This window comes from Podarcis pityusensis, assembly GCF_964106645.2.
Source record: "Podarcis pityusensis genome assembly, chromosome: 7".
NCBI classification, from domain to species: Eukaryota; Metazoa; Chordata; class Lepidosauria; order Squamata; family Lacertidae; genus Podarcis; species Podarcis pityusensis.
Window position 1 is genome coordinate 23268533 of NC_138031.1, and position 26719 is coordinate 23295251.

A 26719-nucleotide genomic window follows, 5' to 3' on the forward strand; every position below is an offset into this window, starting at 1 on the left:
CCAACTGTTATCCATGGTTAACTATGTCAATTAATTTTAGTCGGTCTCCTCTGAGCGGAACTTTGAATAAAATCCTAAAACTCTTCGCACTGAGAGAGTTTATTATATTCAGTCCTGTGAGGCCCTGCCTTTGAAGAGAACTACCCATTTGGTATTTTCACCAAGTGACCTGGAACTGTCCCAATAGGCCATGCAAATGTGGTTGTGTCCTTATGCCCATCTTGAAGTCAGCTCTTATCCCTATATATTATAGGCAATGGTTACATGAGGAAGAAATTTTCCTTTCTTTCTTTTTTACCTCTGTAAACAAGGACAGCAATAGGAAAAGAGCAAATGAGGATTCGATAATCTTAAGGATTGGTAAGTGGCTGAATAATAGGAAGCAGAAAGTAGGAATAAAGAGGCAGTGTTCATAATGGAAGAAAGAAGCGGGGTCTCCCTGATCAGTGCTTTTTAACTTGTTTATTAATGGTCTGGAGGCACAGGTGAGCCACGGCCAAGTGGAAAACACCCAATTATTCCGCGTGGTAAAAACAAAAATGGATTGCAAACGATTTTGTTTAGGCATGTCTATCCTGAAATGTATTATGTTGACACATTTTAATTTGTTTTTAGTTGACTGCTTTGTTTTTTAAATGTTTAACTGTTTTTAGTACTGTACTTATTTTACTACTTCTTCACGCAGCACAGTTACACTGTAGCATTTACTTCCTCTTGATGGCTACAAACTTTTAAGTTTGGGAAGGGAATTAGGCAAATTCATGACGACTTATTTCCTCCAGGCCCAATGTCTCTATATCAGTTGTGGGGCTACAGGGGTGAGGCATTATTGCACTTGTGGGCTTCCCAAAGGCATCTAGTTGACCCCCATGAGGAAAAGGATGCTGGGGAGATCACTGGTCTGATTCACCAGGGTTTTTCATTGTGTGACATAAATTTGTCAGACATTTCCTTACTTGACCTCTAAGAGCTTGGACAGTAAGATCTGTTTGGCAGAGGAACAGATCCCCTGGGAGGAGGTGGACTCTCCTTCCTTGGAGGTTTCTAACCAGAGGCGGGAGAGCCACCTGCCATGATCTAGTGGAGATCCCTGTATTGCAGGAGGTTAGACTAGATGAAGCCTTGGGGTCCCTTCCAACTCTGCAATTCTATGAACCGGAGAGTTTGGCTTTCTTTGATTCCCCCACGCTATGTGCCGCACGCAGCAGCAGCTATTGTCAGGGGAAGAGTCAAGCTGACCTGATGATAAACATCAAGGAAAGCTGAACACAAAAGCCACCATAAAAACCAAGAGAAGGATCTTTACACTTGCGCGGTGGGGGAGGCGAAAGAGAGAGATATTAAAAGCAGCAGAACGTCGTTTATTATTGCGGCTGACTAAAGCTTCACAAAGAATGCATTATAAAAGACCGGCATTATTATTATTTCTTCTTCTTCTTCTTCTTCTTCCACGGCTTGTTGTGAGGAACCGACTTCCCCTCCCCTGCGGGGCGGCTTCCCTTCAACCCGCCATGATGCCCCAACGGGCGGGAAAACCGTCGCTTGCCGACTGTGACCCTGACAGACAGGAAAGCGGAGGGAAACGGTGCTTTGGAGGGAACTCCGACAGGCCCCGCCGCCGCCTCGGCTTCCTGCTCAGGCCAAGCGAGAGGCCTTTCCTCCGCGTTATGTAATAGGGAGGCGCCGCCATTGGCCCGGTCCGGGCGCAGCAGCAGCCGCCGCCGCCGCCGCCGGATGAGGCGTTGGCGGGAGCGGCCTGGCCTGGCTTGGCCTGACTCTCGGCTCTCGGCGGCGGCGGGGAGGGGCGGCGCGTGCGCACTTCGCCGCCGCCGCCGCCGCCGGACGGGCAGGGAGACGGACGGCGAGAGAGACTCCGTCCCTCTCTCTCACACACACACACACACGGGCTCCTCCATCCTCACGGGCAGGCGGCGGCAGCTGCTGCTGCTGGGCCGCGCGGAGCCTTCCGTAGCTGTCGACGGACGCCTGGCAGGCGGGACCCCCACAGCCCGGGTAAACGCGGGGGGCGAGGGCAGGGGCTTGGGCGCTGCCGCCGCCAGGCCTCGGGGGCGAGGGAGAGAGAGGAGAGAGGCCGGCAGCCTGTTCGGGGCGGCTTAAGTCTCTTCCACCCGAGCCGGGCGGCGGCCGGAGGCGTTTATTTTTCAGTCCCGTCCGTCCCTCTCGTGGGGAAGTTTCCCCGTCCCGGGTGGGGGGCTGAGAAAGGTAGAAGAGACCCCTCGTGTTTCTTGCGGGGCTGGACACATGGCCGCTTCTTTCACGGACGGGAAGTTTTTTTTTTGGGGGGGGGGGAAGGATTCGGGAACATTGTGGTTTCCTTATGGTTTTGCCCTGTGGTGGCATTTCCCATTTATTTGTTTCCCCCGCCTTTAAAAACCCCAAACACGTTTAGGGTGAGGGAAGGGTTTGGAGGGGGGGTTACTGTTAGGCCCCCGCCGGAAGGTGCTGGGTATGATGGGATTGGGTTGGTTTATTATATTTCTATGCCACTTTTCGTTCAAATGAATCCCAAAGCGGCTTATAAATAATAGTAACATAATGGAACACTACACATATAAATCATGTAGAATAATGGCTATGGGGGTTGACTGTCTGGGTTTGCCTGTTAGAAAGTTGCACTTTCTTACATAGTGCTGTGAGGTTTTTGAAATGGGCTTTTCCACCTTAAAAAAACCCCTGACCAGTTTTGCAGTGTTTCCTCTCTTTAGATGATCCCCGGCTTCCCCTAGTTATCCATGTAACAGGTTTACTGGCAGCACCAAATTCACCCTGAAAAGGTGAAGTTGGTAAATGATATGATGTTCGTCTTCATTGAAGTCATGATGATCTCTCTTGGAAATAAGTTTTTAGCCAGCTGTATCAAGGATAGCTGGACAGAGTGGGAAACCAGGCATGAAGGTGGTGAGCTCCCCCTTCCTTCCTCCAGTTAGGGTTCTTGCACTTGACTGTGCAAAACAAGAGGATTTGTATTGCGTTGGCCACTCTTGGCCTCATACGCTTTCATGCCAAACACCATTCTTGGCACACTTTACTCTTTGTTGTTTCATTTCTTTCCTTGCCATCACGTGTTGGAACTGAGTCTGCTGTTCACATCAACACTTGAAACAGCTTAAAATCAGGTTGGAATGCTGTCTCTGCGTGTGTTCCTTGGTACAGTAAGGATTAAAAATTATATATCATAAGAGTTTGATTGAAGCTGAATGGTAAATTAATCTGTGTTGTGCTACGTGTGTAAAACGCAGCTGCTAGTGTCAGACCTGAGATATGAAACCTCATTACCATTTGTTACTTGGTCACATGCACTGGTTGTTTTCCGACTTGGACATTTCCTTCTAGAAAACAAGTTCTTATGCAAGTGATATGCTTGACAGCTTAATCAGAATCTTATTACTCTATTTTTGTTTCTTTACCTTTTTGTACATTCAGCTGCAAAGGCCTGTTCATTTTTTACCCTGGTTTGTCTGATTAAGTTAAGAAGTGGAAACAAGTCTGCAGTCTCATGAGTTTGGGAAAACTGCATGTTATATGCCCCATACCCCAAATATAGGAATATTGATGAAGAAGGCATTTAATACTGATATTCCTGACATACACAGTTAGAAGGTTACCACAGCAAGATTAGATGCACATGTTTTGTTCTGGGAATCGGAATCTGGCTGAAAACAAGGAAGGATCTGATAACATATGTTGGCTGTGTGCAGTTCCAGAGGAGAAATTACTGCCTGCTGTTATGACAGTGAAATTCTTTTAGGACTTAGCAGATTGGATATGGTTGAAGTCTCATGGGTGTGCCTTTACAATGAACATCCTGGCCAGCCTCCTTTTTAAATTCTCAGCTGTCCCAACCAAGATACCCATAAGTATACCCACCAAGGCATGACAAAACAGTTGCATGAGTTTTATTTGGGGAGGAAACCATCTTGGGAAATCAGCAACAAGTATGCAAACCAGTTGATCCCTACTTTATTAATCTTGCCAGGGTAATAACTTATTATTATGCATGCACCGTAAGTAAAATTACTTATGGTGTGGAGAAAGTGAATAGAAACTGTTCTTCTCTCATATTATTAATTACATTGCATTTATATCCTCCAAGGAACTCAAGGTGGTATAGATGGTTCTCTCTATTTTATCTTGTCGTTTGCCCTGTGAAGTAGCAATATAATACACACATATACACAACTATCCTTCACTAGCAGCAGTTCAGTATTAAAAACAATAATAACCAGCCACCGCAACAGTGCAGACAAGGCTTGATGCAGAAGAAGTTTGTTCTTGTTTTTTGGAATTAGAAGCTCTAGAGATCTCACCAAAAATACTTTTGATCATGTAGATAGCAGATGGGGGAGGAACCCATGTACAGTACAGTGGTACATCAGAAGTCGAACAGAATCCGTTCCGGAAGTCCGTTCAACTTAAAAACATTTGACCTCCAAAGCATCGCTTATGATTTCGGCTTCTGAAAGAATGTTCGAAAACCGGAACACTCACTTCCGGTTTTTGATTGTTCGGGAGCCATGGTACGACTGTATTAAAACATAGAAAATGTGAATATGCAAGGCAGAAGTTTCAGAACCATATTTGCAGTCTTAAAAAATAATCCCCGATGCTAATAAAATGAGAGAACTTTGCTGTTCAATTATAGTAAAACTCTTAAGCTTTTATCTGGTCACACTGGTTTTATGGATTCAGTGTATGTGGGTTCAGCATATGTGAAGTCATTCTCACTTCCCTGTCACTGTTCTCACTGGGCTGCTTTGGGAGGAAGGGAGGGATATAAATTGAATATATAATAATAAAGTTACCCATCTGTAGTCTGAGAATATGTGACCTTTTCTATAGAGCTGCTCTGTGGTCAGAACACACACATTGTACAACAGAGGTAGCTAACCTGTGGGCCTCCAATTGCTGGATGACAACTCCTATCATCTCTGATGGTTGGTCATGCTGGGGGTGGTTCATAGGAGTTGGAGTATGACCCACATGAATATAGGTCTCTCTGCCTTTTCCTCGTGAATCACTTTGCTGGCATGTGGATGGAATGCTCTGAGGAAAATGATACAGGAAGATAAACTGTGTTTGAGGAACTCAGAGACTTGGAAGGAGTATGTCTCCCTTTTTCTGCTGACCCAGTCACTGAAATTTGCAGGAGAGTTCTGTCTTGTTCTGAATTCAAGCCATCTTCAGTGTGGAGCAGTGGTGTTCAAACTTTTTTTCAAAGAGGGCCAGATTTGATGAAGTGAAGGCTGTGAGGGCCAACCAAAGTTTTTGACCTTTTTTTAGGATTGAAGTTGTTGAGGTTTTTTTAGGATTTTACCCCAGAAAATAAACTGACACAGAGTGGCCAGGTTAAGTCGACCGCCAGGCTGGATTATACCCCCAAAGCAGACTTTGGACATGCCTGGTGTGCAGTTTTTGTCAGTAACTCAATACATGCTTATTCACCTGGGCTTTGGGGTTGTTTTGAAGCTGGCCATTGTTACTTGATACTGCTCCTGTTATCAAAAGTTAATAATGGCTTTAGTGTACCATTTTCCTGTTTGCATGAACATCCCTTTATTCGGAACAGCCTTCTAAAAATCAGTCCCTTTAGCTTGGTATTGTCAGCACTGTTTGGCAGCAGTGGCTCTCCAGAGTTTGTGGAGACATCACAAGTTGAGTTTGGGGTTTTTTGCATGCAAAACAGGCGTTCAACCTCTTGAGTTGCATATTTTGATAATGGCCAGTTTATACAGTCATACCTAGGGATAAATATGCTTCAGGATAAGTATTTTCGGGTTGTGCTCCACGGCGACCCGGAAGTAACGAAGCGTGTTACTTCCGGGTTGCGCCGCTCACGCATGCGCAGATGGTCAAAATGATGTCACGCACATGCGCGGAAGCGACAAAACGCGACCCGCAGACATGCTGTTGCGTTTTACGTTCTCAGGATGCGAACGGGGCTCTGGAACGGCTCCTGTTCGCATCCCGAGGTACCACTGTTTTTGGAATAAATAATAAACCTAGGAGCAAGCCCAAAAAAGTATAGGCTGTCATTCCATTGCATATCTAATTCTATATCAGGAATAGGGAATCTGTAGCTCTCCAGATCTTGTTGAACTACAACTCTCATCGCCCCTGAACACTGGCATTGCTGACTGGGGCTGTTGGGAGTACAACAATATCAGGAGGAATGCAGGTTCTACGCCGCTGACTTTAAGAAAAATATCATGGCTGTGAACAGCATAGAATAAAATTATAGTCATAAAACAAATACAAAACATCACAAATCAAAATTAATATATCAACTTTACTGAATCACTATTTGGGGGAAGCCAGAGTGAACAGGTGAGCTGTAAGCAGGCGCCAAAATGCCGGTACTCTAGGGGGCTGCCTGATAATCACTGGAAGCACAAGCCAAAGGGCAGGTGCCACCACACTAAAGCCAGACATAGCCTATCCTGGAGGATGCCATGGTCAGTGGTACAGAAACCTGCAGAAATCTCACTCTCCTTGTCTCTCTCAATTAAAGTAATCTATCAGGGTAACAGGCCAATTCGTCCCAAAATCATGCCTGAATTCAGACTGCAATGGTTCTAGATAATTGATCTCTTCCAAGAATGTCTCCTGTTGTTCTGCCACTACCCATGTCATCTTCATTTACAACTGGTTGGTAACTATCACAAACCATGGAGACCAGTGCGGACTTCTTTAGGAGTGGCCATACCAGCTTCTTTTAATGCCAAAATTTATATACTGCTTGATTGTAAGAAAACCTCTAAGCGGTTTATAAGAAAATCTCTTACGTAGTTAATCAGTGATAAAATATTTTCAATGTCTAAAAGGATACCCGATTTTAAAAGCATTTTTAATACAGCTGTATTTGAAAAGTACAATGACAAACAAAATCTTAAGAATATCCCTCATCTCTCTCTTTTATGTCTGTGCCATACGATCACAAAGTGTGTATTTTGCTTCAGAACTATTTGTACTTGACTTCAAACTATGCAAACTAATCAGCTAAAACTCATATGAGAAGTTGACTTTTTAAAAAAATTGGATGCTATGTATACTAAGCAGTCACGTGAGCCTCAGTAGGACGAAGAGAAGAGAAGAGTTTGGATTTGATATCCCGCCTTTCACTCCCCTTCAGGAGTCTCAAAGCGGCTAACAATCTCCTTTCCCTTCCTCCCCCACAACAAACACTCTGTGAGGTGAGTGAGGCTGAGAGACTTCAGAGAAGTGTGACTAGCCCAAGGTTACCCAGCAGCTGCATGTGGAGGAGCGGAGACGCGAACCCGGTTCCCCAGATTACATGACTACCGCTCTTAACCACTACACCACACTGGCATATCTTGTAAAAATTATGCAGTTATATGCAGCTTTCCATTTTGGGAGGTTTGTTTTGTGTTAGTATCACAACTTGATTATGCTTGCAGGGGAATAGTTAAAATTATCAAGCTGCTAGGACACACACACACACACACTCACACTCAAGAGTACACTGGGATAACCTAGGTGTCTTGGAGAAGTGTAGGCAGGCTCTGGTTGTCTGTCACTCTTCAGTCTTCTTGGTCTCTTGCAACAAAACACTGTAAATGCTCTGAAACAGCATATTGTGACAGACTCTAGCTTCATGTTACACACTTGCACAATGATACAAGGAGCAATCAGAAGTAAACCAGAACTGGGTGGAAATTATTCTGAGTTCATGTGTTACCTGGGGAATGAGCACTGGCTATAGTGTGGGAAAGAATTACTAGGTCACTTTTGATGGCAAACTTAGACATTAATGTAAATCTTGCTCAATCATAAAGCTCCCTTAATAATATAGGACCATAATGATACGCTCAACATAACCTACCCCATAGAGTTGTTTGAGGAATAAGAAGGGATAACATCATACCTCCTATCTATAAGTACTTGAAGAAAGGGTAGGGCACAAATCAAGAATATCTCTTGGTGTAAAATATAAAAAAGAAAGTTTCCCTGCTTTGTAAGCAAAGTGTCCTTGGTAAATGTGTTCCCTTCTCTGTTTGCCTTGTGATATGAATGTGGGTACAGAGACATGTATTTGTAAGGGAGAATTGGAGTATTTTTTTAAACATTCCTGACCATTTTAACCCATTGTTTCCAGTAGCATCTGGGGGGATTGATGGTGTAAGACATTTTTCTTAATAAGCACACACACCCCCCCTTTTGTGTGTGTGGCTTTTTGTGGCTGGTCAGTTCATGTCCCTTTATTTTCAACTACAGTAGTGAGTTCAGAAATACTATTATCCTAGCATAGCTGACAAATAACTTCATAGAGGCTAGAGTTCTCCCAAGTCTAGTTGGAGTAATAAAGGTGTTGAATTCCTTGTGTTCTGTGACTGATTTATATCCGTGTGAATGGAACAATGTGTACTTAATCTAAGAGTACCTTGAAACAGTATAGGGCTGTAATTGGGCTGTCACCAAATCATTGGCTGTCAGGAGCAGGGAAACGCACAGCAGTAATTATGTCAGGACACAGGATAGTTTTGTAATTTGACCCAGGACTACCAGTTTCAGTAGCAGCCATGTGTTTCTTCTCAAATATAGCACCACCTTCAATTGCTCTAACTAAATGGAGGGGTTTGAGCCTGAATTCTTTCCTCCAAATTCCTCCTCCTTGTAACAGAATAAATATTCTCTTAGTTGTAATCTGTGGAACCACTCTTGTCTCATTTATGGGAATAAATGATGGGGCACCTATGCTAGTTGTGAGGAAAGTACCTGGGCAAGTAATTACAAAAATATGCTTTTTCTAGATAGAGGCTGGCTCTTAAGAAGTGCTTAAATGCTATGGCTGCAATCCTAAACACAGTAGTGAGCAAATTCTTTTAACTTGAAGCCATTTGTTTCTGAGCAAATATGCCTTAGATTGCTCATACGGTTCAGTCTGCTATAATGCCTTTTGCACTTATTTTTAGATATGGCTCGTGGACAACAGAAGATCCAGTCACAGCAGAAGAATGCCAAAAAGCAAGCTGGGGCAAAGAAGAAACAAGGCCATGATCAGAAGGCTGCAGCTAAAGCTGCTCTAATATACACCTGCACCGTCTGTAGGGTAAGAGGCTTTGAAAATGAAGCATTGTGGCAATCTTTCCAGGCCCCAAGTTTGACTTGTATGGAAGAGACAAATAACATCTATGTGTGTTGTGTGCTACATATGCACTCTAGATATGGAATTGATAATTTGACTCTGGATTCCCTATGCTCTTTTTCCTTCATATAATTCCCTAGAATTCTCTTCTCCATAGGCAGTACAGTGGTGCCCCGCAAGACGAATGCCTCGCAAGACGAAAAACTCGCTAGACGAAAGGGTTTTTTGTTTTTTGAGCTGCTTCGCAAGACGATTTTCCCTATGGGCTTGCTTCGCAAGACGGAAACGTCTTGCAAGTTTGTTTCCTTTTTCTTAACACCGTTAATATAGTTGCGACTTGACTTCGAGGAGCAACTCATAGAACGCGGTGTGGTAGCCTTTTTTGAGGTTTTTAAAGACTTTGGTGATTTTTGAAGCTTTTCCAAAACTTTTCCGACACCGTGCTTCGCAAGACGAAAAAAATCGCAAGACGACAAAACTCGCGGAACGAATTAATTTCGTCTTGCGAGGCACCACTGTACAGAAGAACCTACATAAAGTTTTAACACACCCTTTGCATTGTCACCGGCTATTATATCAACTTGTGCCTCTTTGTATGAGTTCAGTCTCCTACTACTGATTTCAGTTGTTGGGTATCCTGTGCTAGCAAGTCAAAAAGGTTACATGGTAAACACTTGAATCTTGTATCAGATGAAAGTGTATGTTATCGGTAGTGCCTATCATTTCTGCAACACTTGGGGAATTGCATGCGCTTTGCTTCGAAGAGTTGGAGGGTGTGACAGCATGCACATGCCGTGTAGTAAATCAGTAGGTTAAGAGGTGAGGGAGAAGGAAATGGGAACATCCTCACTTTGTGGGTTCCTGGGCAAGAGATTTCTGATTTTTATTTATTTATATGCTACCCAGCTAACAGTGTGTCCTCTGGGCAGTTTAACAACAGGCTTCCCTTCAGTGTGAGAGACTCAAGGCAGCATACAGTTGAAAGCAGATATAATAACATAATTGATAAACAATAGCAATAAGTATCCTACAGAACAGCGTATGATAAAAATGGGCAGGATGGACAAACAGATGTGTGCAACGAGGAGTAAAAAATGGAACAGGTACTGCTTGGATACGCAACTGAATAACAGTGCAGGACTTGGTGAAGCAGGGATTTTGGTCAAATACTGGGGGAGACTGCTTGTTACATAGGGACCTGCCTGTTTCTAGACAGTGTTTCTATACATTCCCAGTATTTGGTGAGTGTCTTGCTTGTAAGTTTAGCCTTATATTTAGGCACTAGTCTAGTAACCTTTGGTGACCAGGAGTTGCATGCTGATAGGGGAGTGGGCTGGCAGGGGTGGTATGAATTCTCCCTCATCTGCACCTACTGTAAAACCCAGGTGAGCTGTTAGAGAAGGTGAGCCCCCTCCCGTATGCCCATCACCGAAAGTCGGCTCTTGATACCTCTTCCCATTAATACCCAACAGGCTATTTTTAAAATGATGGCTCCCCATTTGTGGAATGCTCTCCCCAGGGAAGCTCTCCTGGCACCTTCATTACATATTTTTAGGCACAAAGGGAAAACATTGCTCTTCAACCAGGCTCTTTGCTGTTAAACAGTCTATGGCCTTTGAAATGTGTTGAGGGAGGGTTATTTTTTATTATTATATTATGCATGTTGTGTTTTTATATTGTAAACTGTCCTGTGATCTTCAGATGAAGGGCAGTATATAAATGTAATAAATAATAATTTTGTACTTCCCAACAGGCAAAAAACTGAAGTTAAAACTGAATTCACTGGTTTCAGGAAGGAATACCCATGAAATACTAGCCAAATAGCAGGCAGGGAGGGAGCACAATTTTATGTACAATTTGTGAAAAGGGTAAGAATTGAGTAGGAATGAGTAGGTAGAACAAAGCAGGGAAGTTAGGAGGTGGCAAAGAATGAGGAACAGTCCCTCCCAAAATTTGGCTGCTCTTGAGCCAAAAACCCTAATGCAGTCCTTTAGGATTCAGGGAGAAGAAGCTGTATTTGAGTCTGTTTGGGATTTTGCCTTGCATAAAGCTCCATTCTCTCCTTAATCAGACACAGATGCCAGATCCCAAGACCTTCAAACAGCACTTTGAGAGCAAGCATCCGAAGACTCCGCTCCCTCCAGAACTGGCAGATGTTCAGGCGTAAAAGCTCACAGGTGAATGCTTAGTATTTAAGTTTTGAATTAAATAAATTTAGTATATATCATAAGTAAAACTGCATCAAATGGATTTAATCTACAATATAGGTTTTATGAAAATTGGGAGCTAACTTAAAGCATAAACAAGGATTTTGGTTTTGTTGCTTCTCATATTTAGAACTTTATTTTGATATAGCCAGGGCATTACGTAGCAACTTGGAGAGTTGCCAGAATTGGCAACAAGTCTGTGAGAAGATAAATGTGTGTAATCTTCTAATTTTGTTGTGTTTATCTGTTGCAAGGGTTCAGGGAGGTTCAGTTCATTTACTTATGAAATGACATTCAATTGAATCATTAGATGCTAGTAACTCGATGAGACAATAAGACTGTATTTAACAATATTACTCTTGTGTTGCAGGTGAATTCATGGAACCTATTGACTCTTCTACTGTCAGACATTGCATAACAAACCTGCAGCTGCTTTTCTAACAAACTGTTGATCAGCAAAAATGAAGGGGCTATAGAAACATTCATATTTTTATGCTGTTCCTCTTGGGCGTCATGTAAAGATGAATCTATGTAACTGTACAGTTGTGCCCTACTTGGAAATCTGAAAATTGGTTCATTCTTAAATTTTTTACAGTTGTAATTATATTGATGTTCATATTGTGTAAAATAACTCATTTAATAAAATAGTACTTTGATTTTACAATATCGCAGGTAAAATACTTGTAGAAGTTCTGTTTTCAATACCTGTTTTATTTGCCTTACGAAATCCTAACAAGTGGACTTCTCCCACAGCCAAAAACTAAATGGTGTCATTTGCTCTGTAACACTTATTACTGTTGAGTCCACATTAACTAAAAAATTCTTTCTCCATTCGGTATGCTACTTGCTTTGAGCCTGGTTATTTTCTAAAACACTTAATGTCTTTGACCGAAGTAGTGTTTTCTTTCACCTCTGTTTAGTTTGGAGTGCCTGCTCTACTGACCCTTATGAAATTTCATTCTTGTATATAAATGAGCTTTTACCTTAAATTTATGCACTGGAGACAAGTGCAGTACCAGTGAATCCTCATGCTAGTTGGCAGGCTGGTGGAAGTATAGTAGAACTGAAGTTTTGTTTTGGTGTGATCTGAATGATCATATTCGCCATAGCAAGTTAAAATAATTTATCTCTGTTGTGAAGTTCCACTGTGGAAACTCTTAAATGCACCTATGAGAAGTCAGCCACACTGGCTACATTAGTGTGTAAAAAATGACTACTGTAACGGTTTCCTTGTTTGAAAGCAAATGTTAAATAAATCTGTTTCAAAGAACAGGATGGCACACAAAATGGAGATAATAACTAACGAAATGGAAATAATAACTAGCTGAGCTTTGATTAGTTGGAACTGATGAATGGTAGCAGGATAGGTGTTACTTTTTTCCTATCTTGCAGCATTGGTTTATGTCTGGACTATCCAAATTTCATTTTGAACTAGATTCTAATGTCAGATGCATAGTGCCCATGTTTTGGAGCTCTGTCTTACTTGCTTTTTACTGGAAAGAACTGCAAATCCATTTTATGTTGGAAGCAGATGACTGACATGGGCATTATTGCTTTCCCATTGATTGGATATTTGGAAGGAAATATTGACCAACTTCTCTTTGCTTTGTGCCTGGGTCGTTTAATCTTTTAAACAGTTAATTCTTTACTTAAGCATGCCCATGCAGGTTGCACATTTGATACAGAAAGGTAAATAGCAGTTTGTGCATTTGTTAACCCGTCTGATCTATGCCATTTAAGTTCATCTGCCTTTACTATAGTCATTCTGGAATGAATCTTCACAGTTTTGTAGCTGTCATTGCATTGTACCCCTGACATTAGAATGTAGCCTTTTGGTTCGTTTTGTTTCCTCACTTGATAATTACAGCCTGTTCATCATATGATAGCTAGGTCCCAGTAGGCAAGAAATCTGCCTTCCAAACTGCTGTGGTATGCTTAAATGTTGAAACTGAGTGCTTTTTAAACTGAAAGACACTTGTTCACTAATTTTTACTTTTAGTAGACTTTTTTTTGGGGGGGGGGGTTAAAAAAAACACCACCTTTAAATAAGTTCATTCCTAAAGCTGATACTTGTCATGTATTATTTCAGACCTCAGAGCAGTAAATAAAAGAGGGTTTTCTTCTAAATTATTTGGGAACAATTAAGCATAAGTTTCCTACTAGCCGTAGGACAACTGAACCATTTATATGCAGAATTTGCATTTTTTTAAAAAAATGGTTGTCATCAGTAGCATTGTGTTTATGCACTGAGCAAGTTAGATCTTGATTTTGTACACTATACTAATGCTGTTACCAGCAGATAATTTGTTTTCTAATCAGTTAAAAGCCACCACAGAATCTTGGAAGGTCAACACACATGGGAGCTAACATGCGGGGTGGGGGGAGAGAAAACTGAGGTGGTAGGAACCTTGAATTCTCTGTGCTGAGTTAAAGAGATGGGGATAAATGTGGAAAAAAATATTCTTTCCAAATCTTGTGGATGGTACCCTGTTAATCCTGGATAAAGACACAATTGTGCAGTGTAATGTGTCTGATTAAAATCTTTTAAAAAGCAAAAGTGTAAAATGTGATATTTCCTGCCTACTTAAAGCAAGTGTCATTTTATTAAAGCTTTGATGCTAGCTGGGCAGCTTTAGCAATTTGTTTAGTACAGGGAATGGAAATGACAGCAAGCATTTCACTCAACTCTCTTAAGCACGAATAACTTGGGTTTGGAAGCACCAAGATAAGGTAAAGTAGCATCGCAGCAAAAGTCCTGGTGAATTGCCAAAAGTGCTTCGCTGTAATGAACAGATGTTTGTCTATTGATTAAGTCATACTTGAAATAAACACGATACAGGGTTGTATCCAGCACTGCCATTATGCTTATGCAGTAGACTACTGCACGCACTATGGAACTTCCCTCTCCTCTGCCATACAATCCCCTGCACACCCCCAAAATCTGTTCTAGAAGTTTTGGGGACCCTATGGTACAGATTTGCGGGGTACGTAGAGAGGAGAAGAGCAGATTCCATTGCACAAGGTCACTCTATGCATGTAGCACTTGAGGCAAACCCATAATCTTGGGGGAAATGTGCTATTGCCGTCACTCAGTCGCATCATACAAAATTGCTCATAGTCATATCAAAGTTTCCAGCACTATATGCATGTAGATTTGCTGAAACAGCATTCTCTTGTGAAAGAGTGTGAATACCTAGTCTCTGGAATGCTGCCTAACCTTGAACTCTGGGCATTAGCAAGAACCCTTGTGAAACTTACATGTACAGTGTCAAATACTACACTGTCAGGCAGGTTTTGTCTCTTAACAGGCCAGCTGAGCTTTATAGGTCATATCAAGTACTGGGTTCTTTCTTCACTCCAGCTACGTGCTATCTAGGTTCTTTTTTGCCTTGCTAGGAGAACAGTACAGCTGCAGCACTCAGACGAAATTGCATGTCTCGCTGCAGAGATCTTCAGGGGATGACTACACAGCATGCTTGGAAGATGCAGACTTAATGCACTCATTCATTGGGTGGCTCAAGTTACTCTGGTAGCGATTTGCACATCACCAGGTTATGACTTCCTTAATGCACGACAGTTTATAACATTTGCAAAGGTAAAATCTAACATCTATATTCTTCAAAAGGGCTGAAAGCTGCCAGGTGTTGGAATATATTTTGGAGGACTGTTGCAAAGTTGATAGAGCTCATTGTTTTCTGTTGCTCTGGAGGGGAGAATTTGAACCAACGACTTCAAATTACGAGGAGTCGAGTCTGGATTAAATCAGTGGATGAGGACTGGCGGCCTTGAGGGCTGTATGTTGCACAGGCACACTATCACAATAAATATTAGGAAGAGCCTCCTGATGGTACAGATGGTTAAAAGGGTGGAAGAGACTGCTTTGGGAGATGGTGGGCTCTCCTCCATTACAAGTCCTTAAGCGAAGACGTTGGGTTTAACCAGAGGAAGCAGTGATGGCCACCAACCTAGATGGCTTTAAAAGAGGATTCAATAAATGAATAGAGGATTATCAAGGGCTACTAGCCATGATGGCTCTGCTGCACCTCTGCTACTGGTGGGAGTAATGCTCTTGAATACCAGTTGCTGGAAGCCACAAGATGGGCAGGGGGTTCTTGTGTTCACATTCTGCTTGCAGGATTCCCACAGGCACCTGACTGGCCTCTAAGAGCAGAATGTTGACATCCTTATTGGGGATGCCACCTCTTGGAACTGCTATAGGAGTGGAGTGCATGTGGTTGGAAGGATCAGGTGTTCCCCAAATGGTCTCTGGACTTCTTGTGGTCCATGAGCTTTATTCAGATAGTCTGCAGCATGTCATTATTAAATATTCATAAAGATTTTTTTAAAACTGTTTTTGCTGTTTTTTATTTCTTATATTGTTTTTGTATTGCAATGCAACTTGAATTCTATGAAATAAAATAAAACATAAAAGACAGTAAGGAAAAAAGCATATTTTCAGACAGCATATTGCACTGCACATTATAGTTGCTACAACAGGCAGGAAAATCAGGAGGGGAAAGTGGGAATCACTGGACTGGGCAGACTTTGAGGTTCCTTGGAATTCTATGTAAACCTCCACTGTTTAAACTGTGGTTTAAACCCTGTAGCATCAGTTTGAGAGTCCATCTAGTCCAGGATTATATTTAAAGAAGATGTCTTCAGCAAGCACATAAACAGCTTATGAAGGCAGTTCTCCCGGCCTAAGAGCACGTGGTATTCAGAGATAGACTGGTTCTGACCTTGAAGAACTTCCTTTAGCTCGATAAAGATGTTTTTCTAAGACTGCTTCACAGGGCTTGTATTTGTAACTTACTGTATGATTGGAGCATGTATGCATAATACACAGAAAATTCTGGCAAACATAATTGGGGGTCACAGCAATTTCATAAAGCAGCTGACCATCATGGCGCAATAAGGGATAACACTCAGATTAGTGTTCTGTTTTCCAGGAGTGAATAGTGCGTCCAATAATGTATGCCACGAATAAACAGAACTGCTGTTCCAAGTGTCATCTGACCACTCCGCAATATGTAACCAATTTTTTGTGATTATGATAATTGCACACCCAAGACTTAAGATTTTGCTGACGTAAGCAGTTTCAGCTTGGAAGATTTCTGTGTTGCTGTATTCTGTGCATCCTAACTAAATTGGATTGTATTTGGTTGTTTTCTTAATGTTCTGTATTGAAGTTATAAAAATTAATCTGGTTACTTGCTTTCAGAGCATGTTAATGGTATGATGTAAGGAAATTTCCCATTAGATAGCCTGAAATAGTCATTTCTAGAAGGGGTCAGCATATAACACTGTCACTGTCCCCTGTTGGGTGTGAACATTTCCCCCATGCCTCACCCAAAGTTCCTTTTGTATTATTTAATATAAATGCATGTAGAGTCTTGCAATGCTAACACTCCTACATGAGACCCCTCCCTCATTCAGTCAGCTGCTTCCTCTCCTGCAGGTGTGTTGCCAGGTATTTAAAGGGCACCAAGCGCCACTATCATTCTAGCACTGCATTCAGCAGAGATCAGGCCCTCTCACCATGGAGCCGAATGCAAGCCCTGCTTGCCAAGGAACAACCGAGAGTGCCTTTTAAGGTTCCTGGTTGTTCCTCTGCAGCTGCATCTGTGCCTGTGCCACACCTGATGCCAGGTTGGCATATGAGGTCAGGTGCAGGTGGCTTGGGAAAAACAGCCCTAGCAGTCCCAATTAGGACCCCTGGTGGAGGTTCTCCACTGCTGCTGCTGTATATAAATTTTATGAAATAAATACAAATACACTGGCATTCAGAGGCATATAGCACCTCTGACCTTAGAGGCAGCCTATTCAGCCATCATGAGGACTAGCAGCCGTGCCCTTCATTCATTTATCTAATCCCCTTTCCAAGGTGTTTAAGCTTTTGCAAGGGGATGCCATCACTTCCTTATGCACTTGTGCGAAGAAGCGTGAAGAAGTGCTATCTTTTGTCTGGGAGCCACTGTGGTGTAGTGGTTAAGAGCGGTGGACTCGTAATCTGGTGAACCGGGTTTGCGTCCCCGCTCCTCCACATGCAGCTGCTGGGTGACCTTGGGCTAGTCACACTTCTCTGAAGTCTCTCAGCCCCATTCACCTCACAGAGTGTTTGTTGTGGGGGAGGAAGGGAAAGGAGAATGTTAGCTGCTTTGAGACTCCTTCGGGTAGTGATAAAGCGGGATATCAAATCCAAACTTCTTCTTCTTCTGTTCTAAACAGTTTCATGGGATGACTCCAGATTCTGGTATTATGAAAAGAGGAAAGTCTTATTTTCTCCACATCGTACTTAATTCTGTATCCCTCTAACTTGTCTCACCTTGCCTCATTTCTAAACTACAAAGCCCCAAATATAACCTTTCCTCTTACTTAAGATGCTCCAGTCCTGTGATCATTTTGCTTGTCTGTTCCTGCATCCTTTCTCTTTTCTTTTTGTACAGCTCTACAATATCTCTCAAGGTAGAGCTATAAATCTTCCTCCTTATTGCCATAAAGCTCCCAGTCGCCTTCCTACCTACTGTTGATTCTTTTGTTAACCTCAAAGTGCTAAATCAGTATACAAAGTATTTTTAACATGGAAAGTGACCTTAAGATTTCGGAATTAGAATTGCTTTTCTTTTCCCATCCTGGTTGCGATGGAGGTACATATTTGAATTAAAGGAAAGGGAATAGCCTCAGCCAGACTGTACCCTTTTCAGTGAGATGGAATGAAACACCCTGCAGTGAACAGGTAGGGAACCAAAGTTTAATGAAACAAACTGTAGGCATGAAAGTACATTCCGATCTGTAGTTCAAAGAGCCAATGCGGATTCCTAATAGCATCTTCTTACATCACTTTCCCACTTTATCCTTGCCAGGAAGTGGGATCATAAATCTGTCTAATGCCATAGTTCTGCTAACACCTCACATGCTTGGAAGAATTCATATGATCTGTCCCCCAAAAAATCTATTTCTTCCAGTTTTAAAACAAATCTTATTGCATGCTCTAAATATCATGTTGAATAAAAATTATGCAAAAACTAAAACTAAAACACCTCCTGTGCCAAATATTCCAGAATATTTAATGATAATGAAAGTTGTACCTGTTGACAGGTACAGGTTTAAACTCTGGTTTTAACTTTGATTTATATCAAATCTGGATTAAACTTCAACTTGCCTGGGAATGGGAATTCTCCCCTATGCTTTGTCAAGGATGGTAATAGTCATTTACTCTTTTCTGAAGGATGACTGCTTGGGTGTGTGGCTTGGACAGGTAGAAACCCGTGTCGTAATCCTTTTGCCTCTCAGGCTCTGCCTTCCTGTGCCAGTATTGCAGCAGGTGGCCCTAGATTCCTTCGTTAATGGGAGATCTGACTTTGAGTCATTCTGAGATCTCGGGCCTCTCGCCCAATAAACACATTGCTCATCACCATCATTTCACCAGTAGTCTTGCTGCTGTGCAGTCTAAGGCAGAGTGAGCCTTGGGCTCCAGCCATCAGATGGGTGATTAAAGAGAGACCAGCCCCCTCCAGAACTAGCCCCCGGATGCTTTTGAGCGCTCACTAGCAGGTCGGAAAAGCCAAGAGTCCTTTCCTAAAACCACCCTGTACTCGGAGGTATTGCACCCCTGAATGTGGAAATTCCAGGTAAGTCCCCTTCAGACGTTCTGACTGAGCTAGAGGCCGACTATCTGAAGCAAGAAGCGCCCTGTATTTCTGGGAGCTCCTGTGCAGTAGCTGGAGCGTCAGGATTCCCAAATGCACGGGAAGCTTCCATGAATACAGAAAGCTCCTTGCTCCACCCAGACGGCCTCTTGAGTCATGGAGGGAAGGGGATTGGCTCCACTGGCGTGTTTGCACCAAGCCAGCCTCACCTCACTGCTCATCCTGTATGCAGCAGCAACTTGGCCAGCAGGAGGTTAGGAAGGGCACAGCTCCACTGGGCCATCTGCTATTGTCAAATTGCTAATAAATGAATGGGCATACCTGGGTGTAAATATACAAGATGAGAAAGTACAGGAAACATCACAGGGCTTGCTTATGTATGGAGCTTAAGCTAGGCCTAGACCAGGGTCTCCCAAACTTGGGTCTCCAGCTGTTTTGGGACTACAATTCCCATCATCCCTGGCCACTGGTCCTGCTAGCTAGGGATGATGGGAGTTGTAGTCCAAAAACAGGTGGAGACACAAGTTTGGGAAACACTGTTCTAGACGGACCTTTTGCAACTTGGTGCCCTCAAGGTATTTTGGACGTCAGCTCCTGTTAGCTGCAGCCCAGCACAGGCCATAAGCTGGTCTAGACAAACAGCACATGGTGAAATATTACCAGACTGAAGCTCTAGATGAAGCAACAGCAACAAAACTCTTTAGAAGGTTAGGGCAACGTGTTGTTGTCTTTTGGCCTCCCTGACATGCTGGTTTTCCAGATCGATGAATGTTGTTGTGCATAACCCGTCCACCCCATTCCCTTGAAGTCTGAAGTAGTACGGTTCAACCACAGTTTGATCTCTTTGCCCAGAAAGAGTCCTGAACTGACGTTTGGGCACAAGGTTCTGCCCCGACCAGAAGTGTGGATAGGGAGAATGGTTCAAAACAGTGCCAAAGAGAAGTCGTCTTGGTTAGGAAGAAGTCCAGCAGCCATAGGAGCCCTTTGGCCCTCTCAATAAAATATTTGAGGAGGCCAGGCCCCTCCATATTTGATGGGCATTGCCATTCAGTGGTGTAAATGTGCCACATCATGTGACTGATTATGAGTGGCAGGGCTTACCTCCCCGCCCTCCAATATTTTATTCAAGTTGGCACCTCTGCCAGGAGCTTGGGTCAAAGGTTTCCTGAGCCCAGTTCCAAGGCCCAGACTCTTTTTTTAAAAAAATAATATTTATTGATTTTCCAACCATTTAAACACAATAAAACAGAAACAACAAAAAAGGAAAAGAAAAAGCAAAGCAAAAAAAAGAAAAAACATAAGGTTAACAAAATAAGACACAAACCCTTTAAAACACAAAACAATTTCAATATCTTAACTTTCATTCCCTTATTTCCACGACCTCCTCACACCTCCCTTTTTGTATTCCACTTCTATTAATTGTTTCAGCAATTCCTTTCCATCTTCCTCTGTTTTCTATCCTATAATTATCTTAACATATTCTAATCTTATTTTTCCCTTTAATACTCTATTAGTCTATTTATACTTAATTCCTTATAGCATTTCTACTAAAGCCATATAACTTCATTCCAACATTTTTCTAACATTCATTATTTTTACAAAATTTCTATAAATAGTCTTAAACTTTTTCCAGTCTTCTTCCACCGTCTCTTCTCCCTGGTCTCGGATTTTTGCCAGTCGTTTCCGCCAATTCCATATAGTCCATCAACTTCATCTGCCATTCTTCCCGGATAGATAAATCTTGTGTCTTCCAGTACTTCACAATGAGTATTCTTGCTGCTATTGTTACATACGTGAAAAGAGTTCTATCCTTCTTTAACACCAATTGGCCGACCATGCCCAGGAGAAAGACCTCTGGTTTCTTCAAAAAGGTATATTTAAATACCTTTTTCATTTCATTATGAATCATCTCCCAAAGTGTCTTAATCCTTGGGCATGTCCACCAAACGTGAACTCTAATCCTCAAATTCGTCTGTTTTTCTTTAAGTTCAGTCATAGCAAGCATCAACTTATATTCATCAAGTTGCTTCTATAGGGCTGGGGCTCTCTTGCTCTTTCTCTCCAGTTGTGTTTCTTTACATTCAGCAACAACAGCTTTTTCCCTGGCCTCCTCCACAGTTTGCCGTATCGAAATAGGTTCCTGTGTCAATTTCTGGGTGGTTTCTGTATTAGTATTATTTATACTTTCTATATTTAAGTTAGTTTTAATGATTGAAACATCCACTTTCGCATTTATCGTGTCCATTTTCCTGTGAAGCTGATCCAATGAATCATTTATCTTAAATAATGCAGCCACTAAAGCCTCTTCTGTCGACATTCCTCTTGGTTTTACATATACTGGTACAAAGGCTGCAACAAAAAAAGCAGGGGGGCCTGATGGTGAAGCTCTCCTGGATTGTTGCCAAGTCCTCCCAGACCTTAATGTTTTGTCAGCAGTTGAGTGGTCTGTTTTTCCTCTTCCATTAACCATAACACTTAAAAGATTCAAGGTCAGTCCCAGAGTCTCACAGTTTTTAACTTGCAGCTGGAAATTTCCCTAACCCAACTCTTGTGAAGCAACCGGTTTCAAAGGCTTCCACTAGGGGGAAACAGTTTCTATTTGTAATAGTCAATAGTATCCTCTTTTAAACAATACGAAAATGAGTTTCAAGTTAGTTTCAATTTTCAGTTACTTTTACTCCTTTTTAAAGCAGCCGGAAACAGTAGAAACAATGTATTTCTCTTGTTTAACTAGCTGTCAATGAACGTTCTAAACGCTGTCAATGAACATTCCAAAATACGTCAGTCCTACTAGCAGCCCGTTTCCAGGGTCAGAGCGGCGGTGTTTTAGATCTCTTCGCTCTCTCCTGCAGGCATATTCAGTCCACAACTCCCCCCCCTCTTCTCCTGCCTCCAAAGGGGGGTTTTGTTCTTTACCGATGGAAATTTAATCTTTTACAAAAGGCTTTCCAGGACTCCAGCTTGCAACTTCATTGCCTCAGTCTGTTTACAAAAGGGGAAGGCGGACTTCCTGTTTTGAACCTCCCCGCTTCGATACCAAATTATACTTTTAAAAATCCAATTCTCTCGTTTCAGCTCTACTCACGGGTAATTACTTTAAAGTCAAATTGTCCACAGGAAAAAGTCAGCGCTCTCCAGCAACGGCTGTGCGGCTTCGCTCAGTGGAAGAAGCAGACAATTCGAAGCACCGCGCCACTCACCCCACGTCGCTCCGGAGCCCCAAAAACGGGTTTCCCCGTGAGTAGGGGAGGCGCAGAAGGTGCCCGCCGAATCCCACGTTCACAGGCTTCTCCCGCCTGTGATTTTTACGGGTCTCCGCCTTCGCCGTGGCGGTCCAGACCCAATTTCCCACGGGGCAAATTCCTCCCGGTCAGAGGAATTCCGCCATTGCCGATGGCGCCAACCCGGAAGTCCCCCCAAGGCCCAGACTCCACCATGATGGCTACATGCTACCTTCAGAAGCTGGGGCGACATGTCTCGGGAACAGAGTCTTATCCTGCCTTCAGGCTTCCTTGAGACATCTGGCTACTGGCCACTGAAAATAAAGGGATGTTGAACTAACAAGATCCAGCAAGGCTCTTCTTTCAAGCTGCATGTAACAATTCATTCCTCTACTCTAACTAAGATAAAACATTGGCTGCCAGCATCTGTACTTATACCTATCCTTATTTCTATCCTGTTGCTTACAGCTGATTGGAACCCTCAGTGCTACTCAGTGGCATCCTGAGATGCAGTTTTCAAAATATTTCCTTCCAGATGTATTATGTTCCTTTCAATTGCTTGCTCTTGGTATGTTATTTTCATTCCTTAACTTCAAATTACAGTCTTCAGGGAGGCAAAATATTGTGCTAATGGAATACAGGGGGATATCTGAAAACGAATGGAAAAGGTATCATATTTCAGCTCTCATTTATGCGTCCACCCAACCTCGTCTATGCGCTGCAACCCATACCTGTGATCTAGGTCTTTAAGGACTTATTCCATTGTGTTAGACTTGAATTGTGGTGATGTTTAGTGGAATGGCTCTGATCTGCGAGAATAAGCAGGAACGTGAGAAATTGTTTTATACCAACTCAGGCCATTGGTCCATCTACCTTGTTGTCTAGACCAGGGTCTCCCAAACTTGGGTCTCCAGCTGTTTTTGGACTACAACTCCTATCATCCCTAGCTAGCAGGACCAGTGGTCAGGGATGATAGGAGCTATAGTCCAAAAACAGCTGGAGACCCAAGTTTGGGGAACCCCGGTGTAGAGTGACCAAATGCATCTCTTCAGAGTTTCAGACCGAAGTCTTTCCTGCCCAACCGGTTGATACCAAGTATGGTGTCTTATCCTGTGGTTCGTTCCAACTTCACCACTATCATGGAGCTGTCTGGTAGACCTAAATCCCAGACTTGCCTGTTAAACCAAAAGGTTTATGTTTTGACACGGCGATACCTCCAACTCTCTAATCAGGCAAACTTGAAGTTGGAAATAGGAAACTCAGTGGGGAAAAAGTAAGGAAGGAATATCCTCATTATTAAGAAAGCACACTCTATTCTGAAGGGCAAGAATTCACGTGCAACATACCTTATGCCTATTATGTGCCTAATTTAGTAAACCAAAGAAGCGTTGCAACTTATTTTCCTAACCAGGCTCTCATGCATCTTTAATGGGGTTGACAACATTTACTGCTTGCTGCTGCTTCTCTGCCTATAACAAATTGCTCATTAGGTGACATTAACACAGAGTCCTGTTGATTCCCATAATGTACACATTGTGATTTCTACACATTGTGTGATTGGTGAAAGCGCAAACCAGCTGAATGCCCCCAGCTGGAATGGGGCATTCAGGTTAATTAGCAAGCCTAGCCTTTAAAGGTTGCAATGGAAAACAGCAGATAACACATATGGAATTGAAATAAAAAAATAAAATTAAAAAATTGTCCAGTAGCACCTTAGAGACCAACTAAGTTTGTTCTGGGGATAAGCTATACCCAGAACAAACTTAGTTGGTCTCTAAGGTGCTACTGGACAATTTTTAATTTTTTTATTTATTTATTTTGAGTGAGTCAGACCAACACGGCTACCCACCTGAATCTAGAACATAAAGAATTGTCGTTTTTATTTTGATTATGTGGTTTTATATTTTGATTTTATTCTGTGAACCGCCCTGAGACCTCCAGGTATAGGGTGGTATATATATTCAATGACTAAATAAATAATTGCCCACGAAATCTCATTACTTCTCTCTCTCTTTTTCCCTGAAGGTTCTTTGGTACTTTCAAAAGTTGTCCACCAGAAATCCAACCACCAGGCGCCTAAGATATATTTCCCCCTTCCTGGTGCCTCTCAAACAATTTTTACTCATCACCTGTGATTTCTGCCCCTCTTATTTCACACCTAAGTTCTGACCTCTTGGTCTGCCTGAACTGAAAACTCTTCAAGGGTGAGGCCTGATCTGTGAGAATCTCCCACACCAACAGCAAGCTTCTGTACTTCCAGAGGAATAAGGTTGGCTAGACCCATTGCCCAGCGACAGCAGAATAAGAAAGTCCATTGACTAATATTGACCAGAGAAATATATTTTGACTAAAAACTATGGGGGAATAATACATACATACTAGACCAGGGCTGGAAAACAGGATCCAGACAGTGGGGCGGTTCCTAACCCACCCACCCCAGCCATTTGACAGAACAATATGAATGGCAGATTTTGCAACAGAACGAGCATTCGGAAAACTGCAATGCCTGTGTTTTTTTTTATTGTCATTGTTGCAAGTCCACCCTGCTACACCTGCAGAAACTTGCCCCAGCTAATGAAGTTATTGCAAGCAAATGATTCATTCAGGACTTTCCATCTTACAGCTGGCTTCCCCTGTGCGAAGGCTTCGTTAAACCACACCCTTTTATGAGGCTGCAAAAGTCGCTTGGCAGGTTTCCTTCCCCTTCGCCACCATTGATGGTGCGCAACAGCATAAGCCTACACTGAGACTTTTTTTAAACAACAACAACAGCCAACAGGATGCTGCCAGGCAATGCAACAGCTGGCGGCTTCCTGGACCTGGTATGACACACACACACACACACACACACACACACACATGTTGCCATAACAGCGTTGCACAGCGAGCCTGTGAACACACGCCCTGTTTGATTGTTTAATTAAGGCTTCAAAAGAAACGGCTCAAAATAGTTGTGTTGCATTGTGAGAATTATTTTATCTTTGAATTGATAGTGCTAATGAGCTTACCTTTCCCATACTGCTAGGGCTCCGAAGAGGCATAAGGTCATCGAGTTTGGTTCTGACTTGGCTGTGCAAAGCTGAAGAGCAACAAACTTCCAGCCTCTGGTTGCCAGGGACTGTTCTTTTTACTAACCGACAAGAGTGCAAAGTTACCATACCCCAATAATCATTTGGAAAGGCTATTAATAGAGCAGCTTTCTGATTATAGCGTGGTATGATTTTGAAGGGGGGAAGAGAGGTACTTATAAGGCTGTGTTCCTGAACACGCTCTTCATTTGCTTCAGTAAGGGGCATTGCTCCAAGGGAAGCTGCCATATCCCGAATCAGATCACTGATCCATCTATAAAAAAATTTATTCCACCCTACTTCCACCCAGGGGAGCTCAGGGCAGCAAAAAACAAGGAATAAAAAATTGCTAATCATCATCATCATCATCATCATCCAATACGTACAGATGCAGGCCGGGAAAGAGCCCAATTTACAAGACTTGCTGAAAGAGAAAGGTCTTCAGCAGGTGCCAAAAAGACAACCAAGATGGAGCCTAATATCTGATGGGTGAGAATTCAAAGGGCAAGTGCCCTCCAATACGAAGTGGCCCCAAATCAGGACACCATCTTCTACGGCTTCACTCCTACACCCTCCAAGTGTCCCTATTTTCCAGGGACGTCCCTAATTTAGAGAAACCGTCCCAGTTTCTGATTTGATCCCGGAATGTCTCACTTTTCCTTAGACTGTCCCTATTTTCATTGGAGAAATGTTGGAGGGTATGGAGTTATCCAATCCCCAAGCTGTCTGAAGGCAATCCTGTGTACAGTATAGGGAAGATTTTGTTAGTGTTTAATGTTTTATTATGTTTTTATATATGCTGGAAGCTGCCCAGAGTGGCTGGGGCAACCCAGTAAAACGTGTAGGGTTTAAATAGTAAAATTATTATTATGGAATGGGACGCCCCTATTTTCGTCAGAGGAATGTTGGAGGGTATGTATGTGTAACTCACATGACCCACACAAGATCACGCCACCACCCCCAACTTTTCTGGGCAAAAAAATGCATGTTTTGCAGTGCTGCGCAAGATCAATGCTCCGAAAAGGTAATTTTGGGGGGGTTAAGACTGCAGCCTGAAATTGCAATGGCCATTTTGGCCTCCGTCGTCTTGCAAAAAAAAAAAAGATGTTCTTTTTTTTCTGGGGCAGGTGATGGGTATGCAACACTAGAGGCCTGATTCCTACATTGTGCAGAACAGACCTCCTGATGAGATGGCATCTGCTGGAGTACCTCACCTGCAGAGCAGAGTGGCTGACTGGGTCTATAAGGAGTGACGCAAGCTTTCAGGTATACAGACCCCCAAGCTGTAGAAGACTTTACAGACCAAGACCAGCACCTTGAATGTAGCCTGATAGCTAACTGGCAGCTAGTGCCCACCAATCTAGTCTACTGTGTTTGCTGACTGGTGGCAGCTCTCCAGGATTTCAGATGGGCATACTGAAGACCAGAGGAAGACAGAGGAAGTGAAGGT

The 26719-nt window shown here is 42.7% G+C and overlaps 1 protein-coding gene and 1 long non-coding RNA gene across 2 annotated transcripts; one reads left to right on the forward strand and one right to left on the reverse strand.

Annotated features, from left to right (window-relative positions):
* Window positions 1-1819: 1819 nt before the first annotated feature.
* ZNF706 (zinc finger protein 706) lies at window positions 1820-13348 on the forward strand. Its single transcript, XM_081013212.1, has 4 exons — window positions 1820-2013; window positions 8952-9088; window positions 11196-11301; window positions 11702-13348. The coding sequence occupies exons 2-3, from the start codon at window positions 8954-8956 to the stop codon at window positions 11289-11291; spliced, it is 231 nt and encodes a 76-aa protein (XP_080869338.1). The 5' UTR covers window positions 1820-2013; window positions 8952-8953; the 3' UTR covers window positions 11292-11301; window positions 11702-13348.
* Window positions 13347-19419, reverse strand: LOC308481196. The gene is made up of 2 exons (XR_013988524.1): window positions 19302-19419; window positions 13347-18267 (listed from the first exon to the last, which is right to left on the reverse strand). It is a non-coding gene; the product is annotated as an uncharacterized lncRNA (long non-coding RNA).
* Between the last annotated feature and the right edge of the window lie 7300 nt (window positions 19420-26719).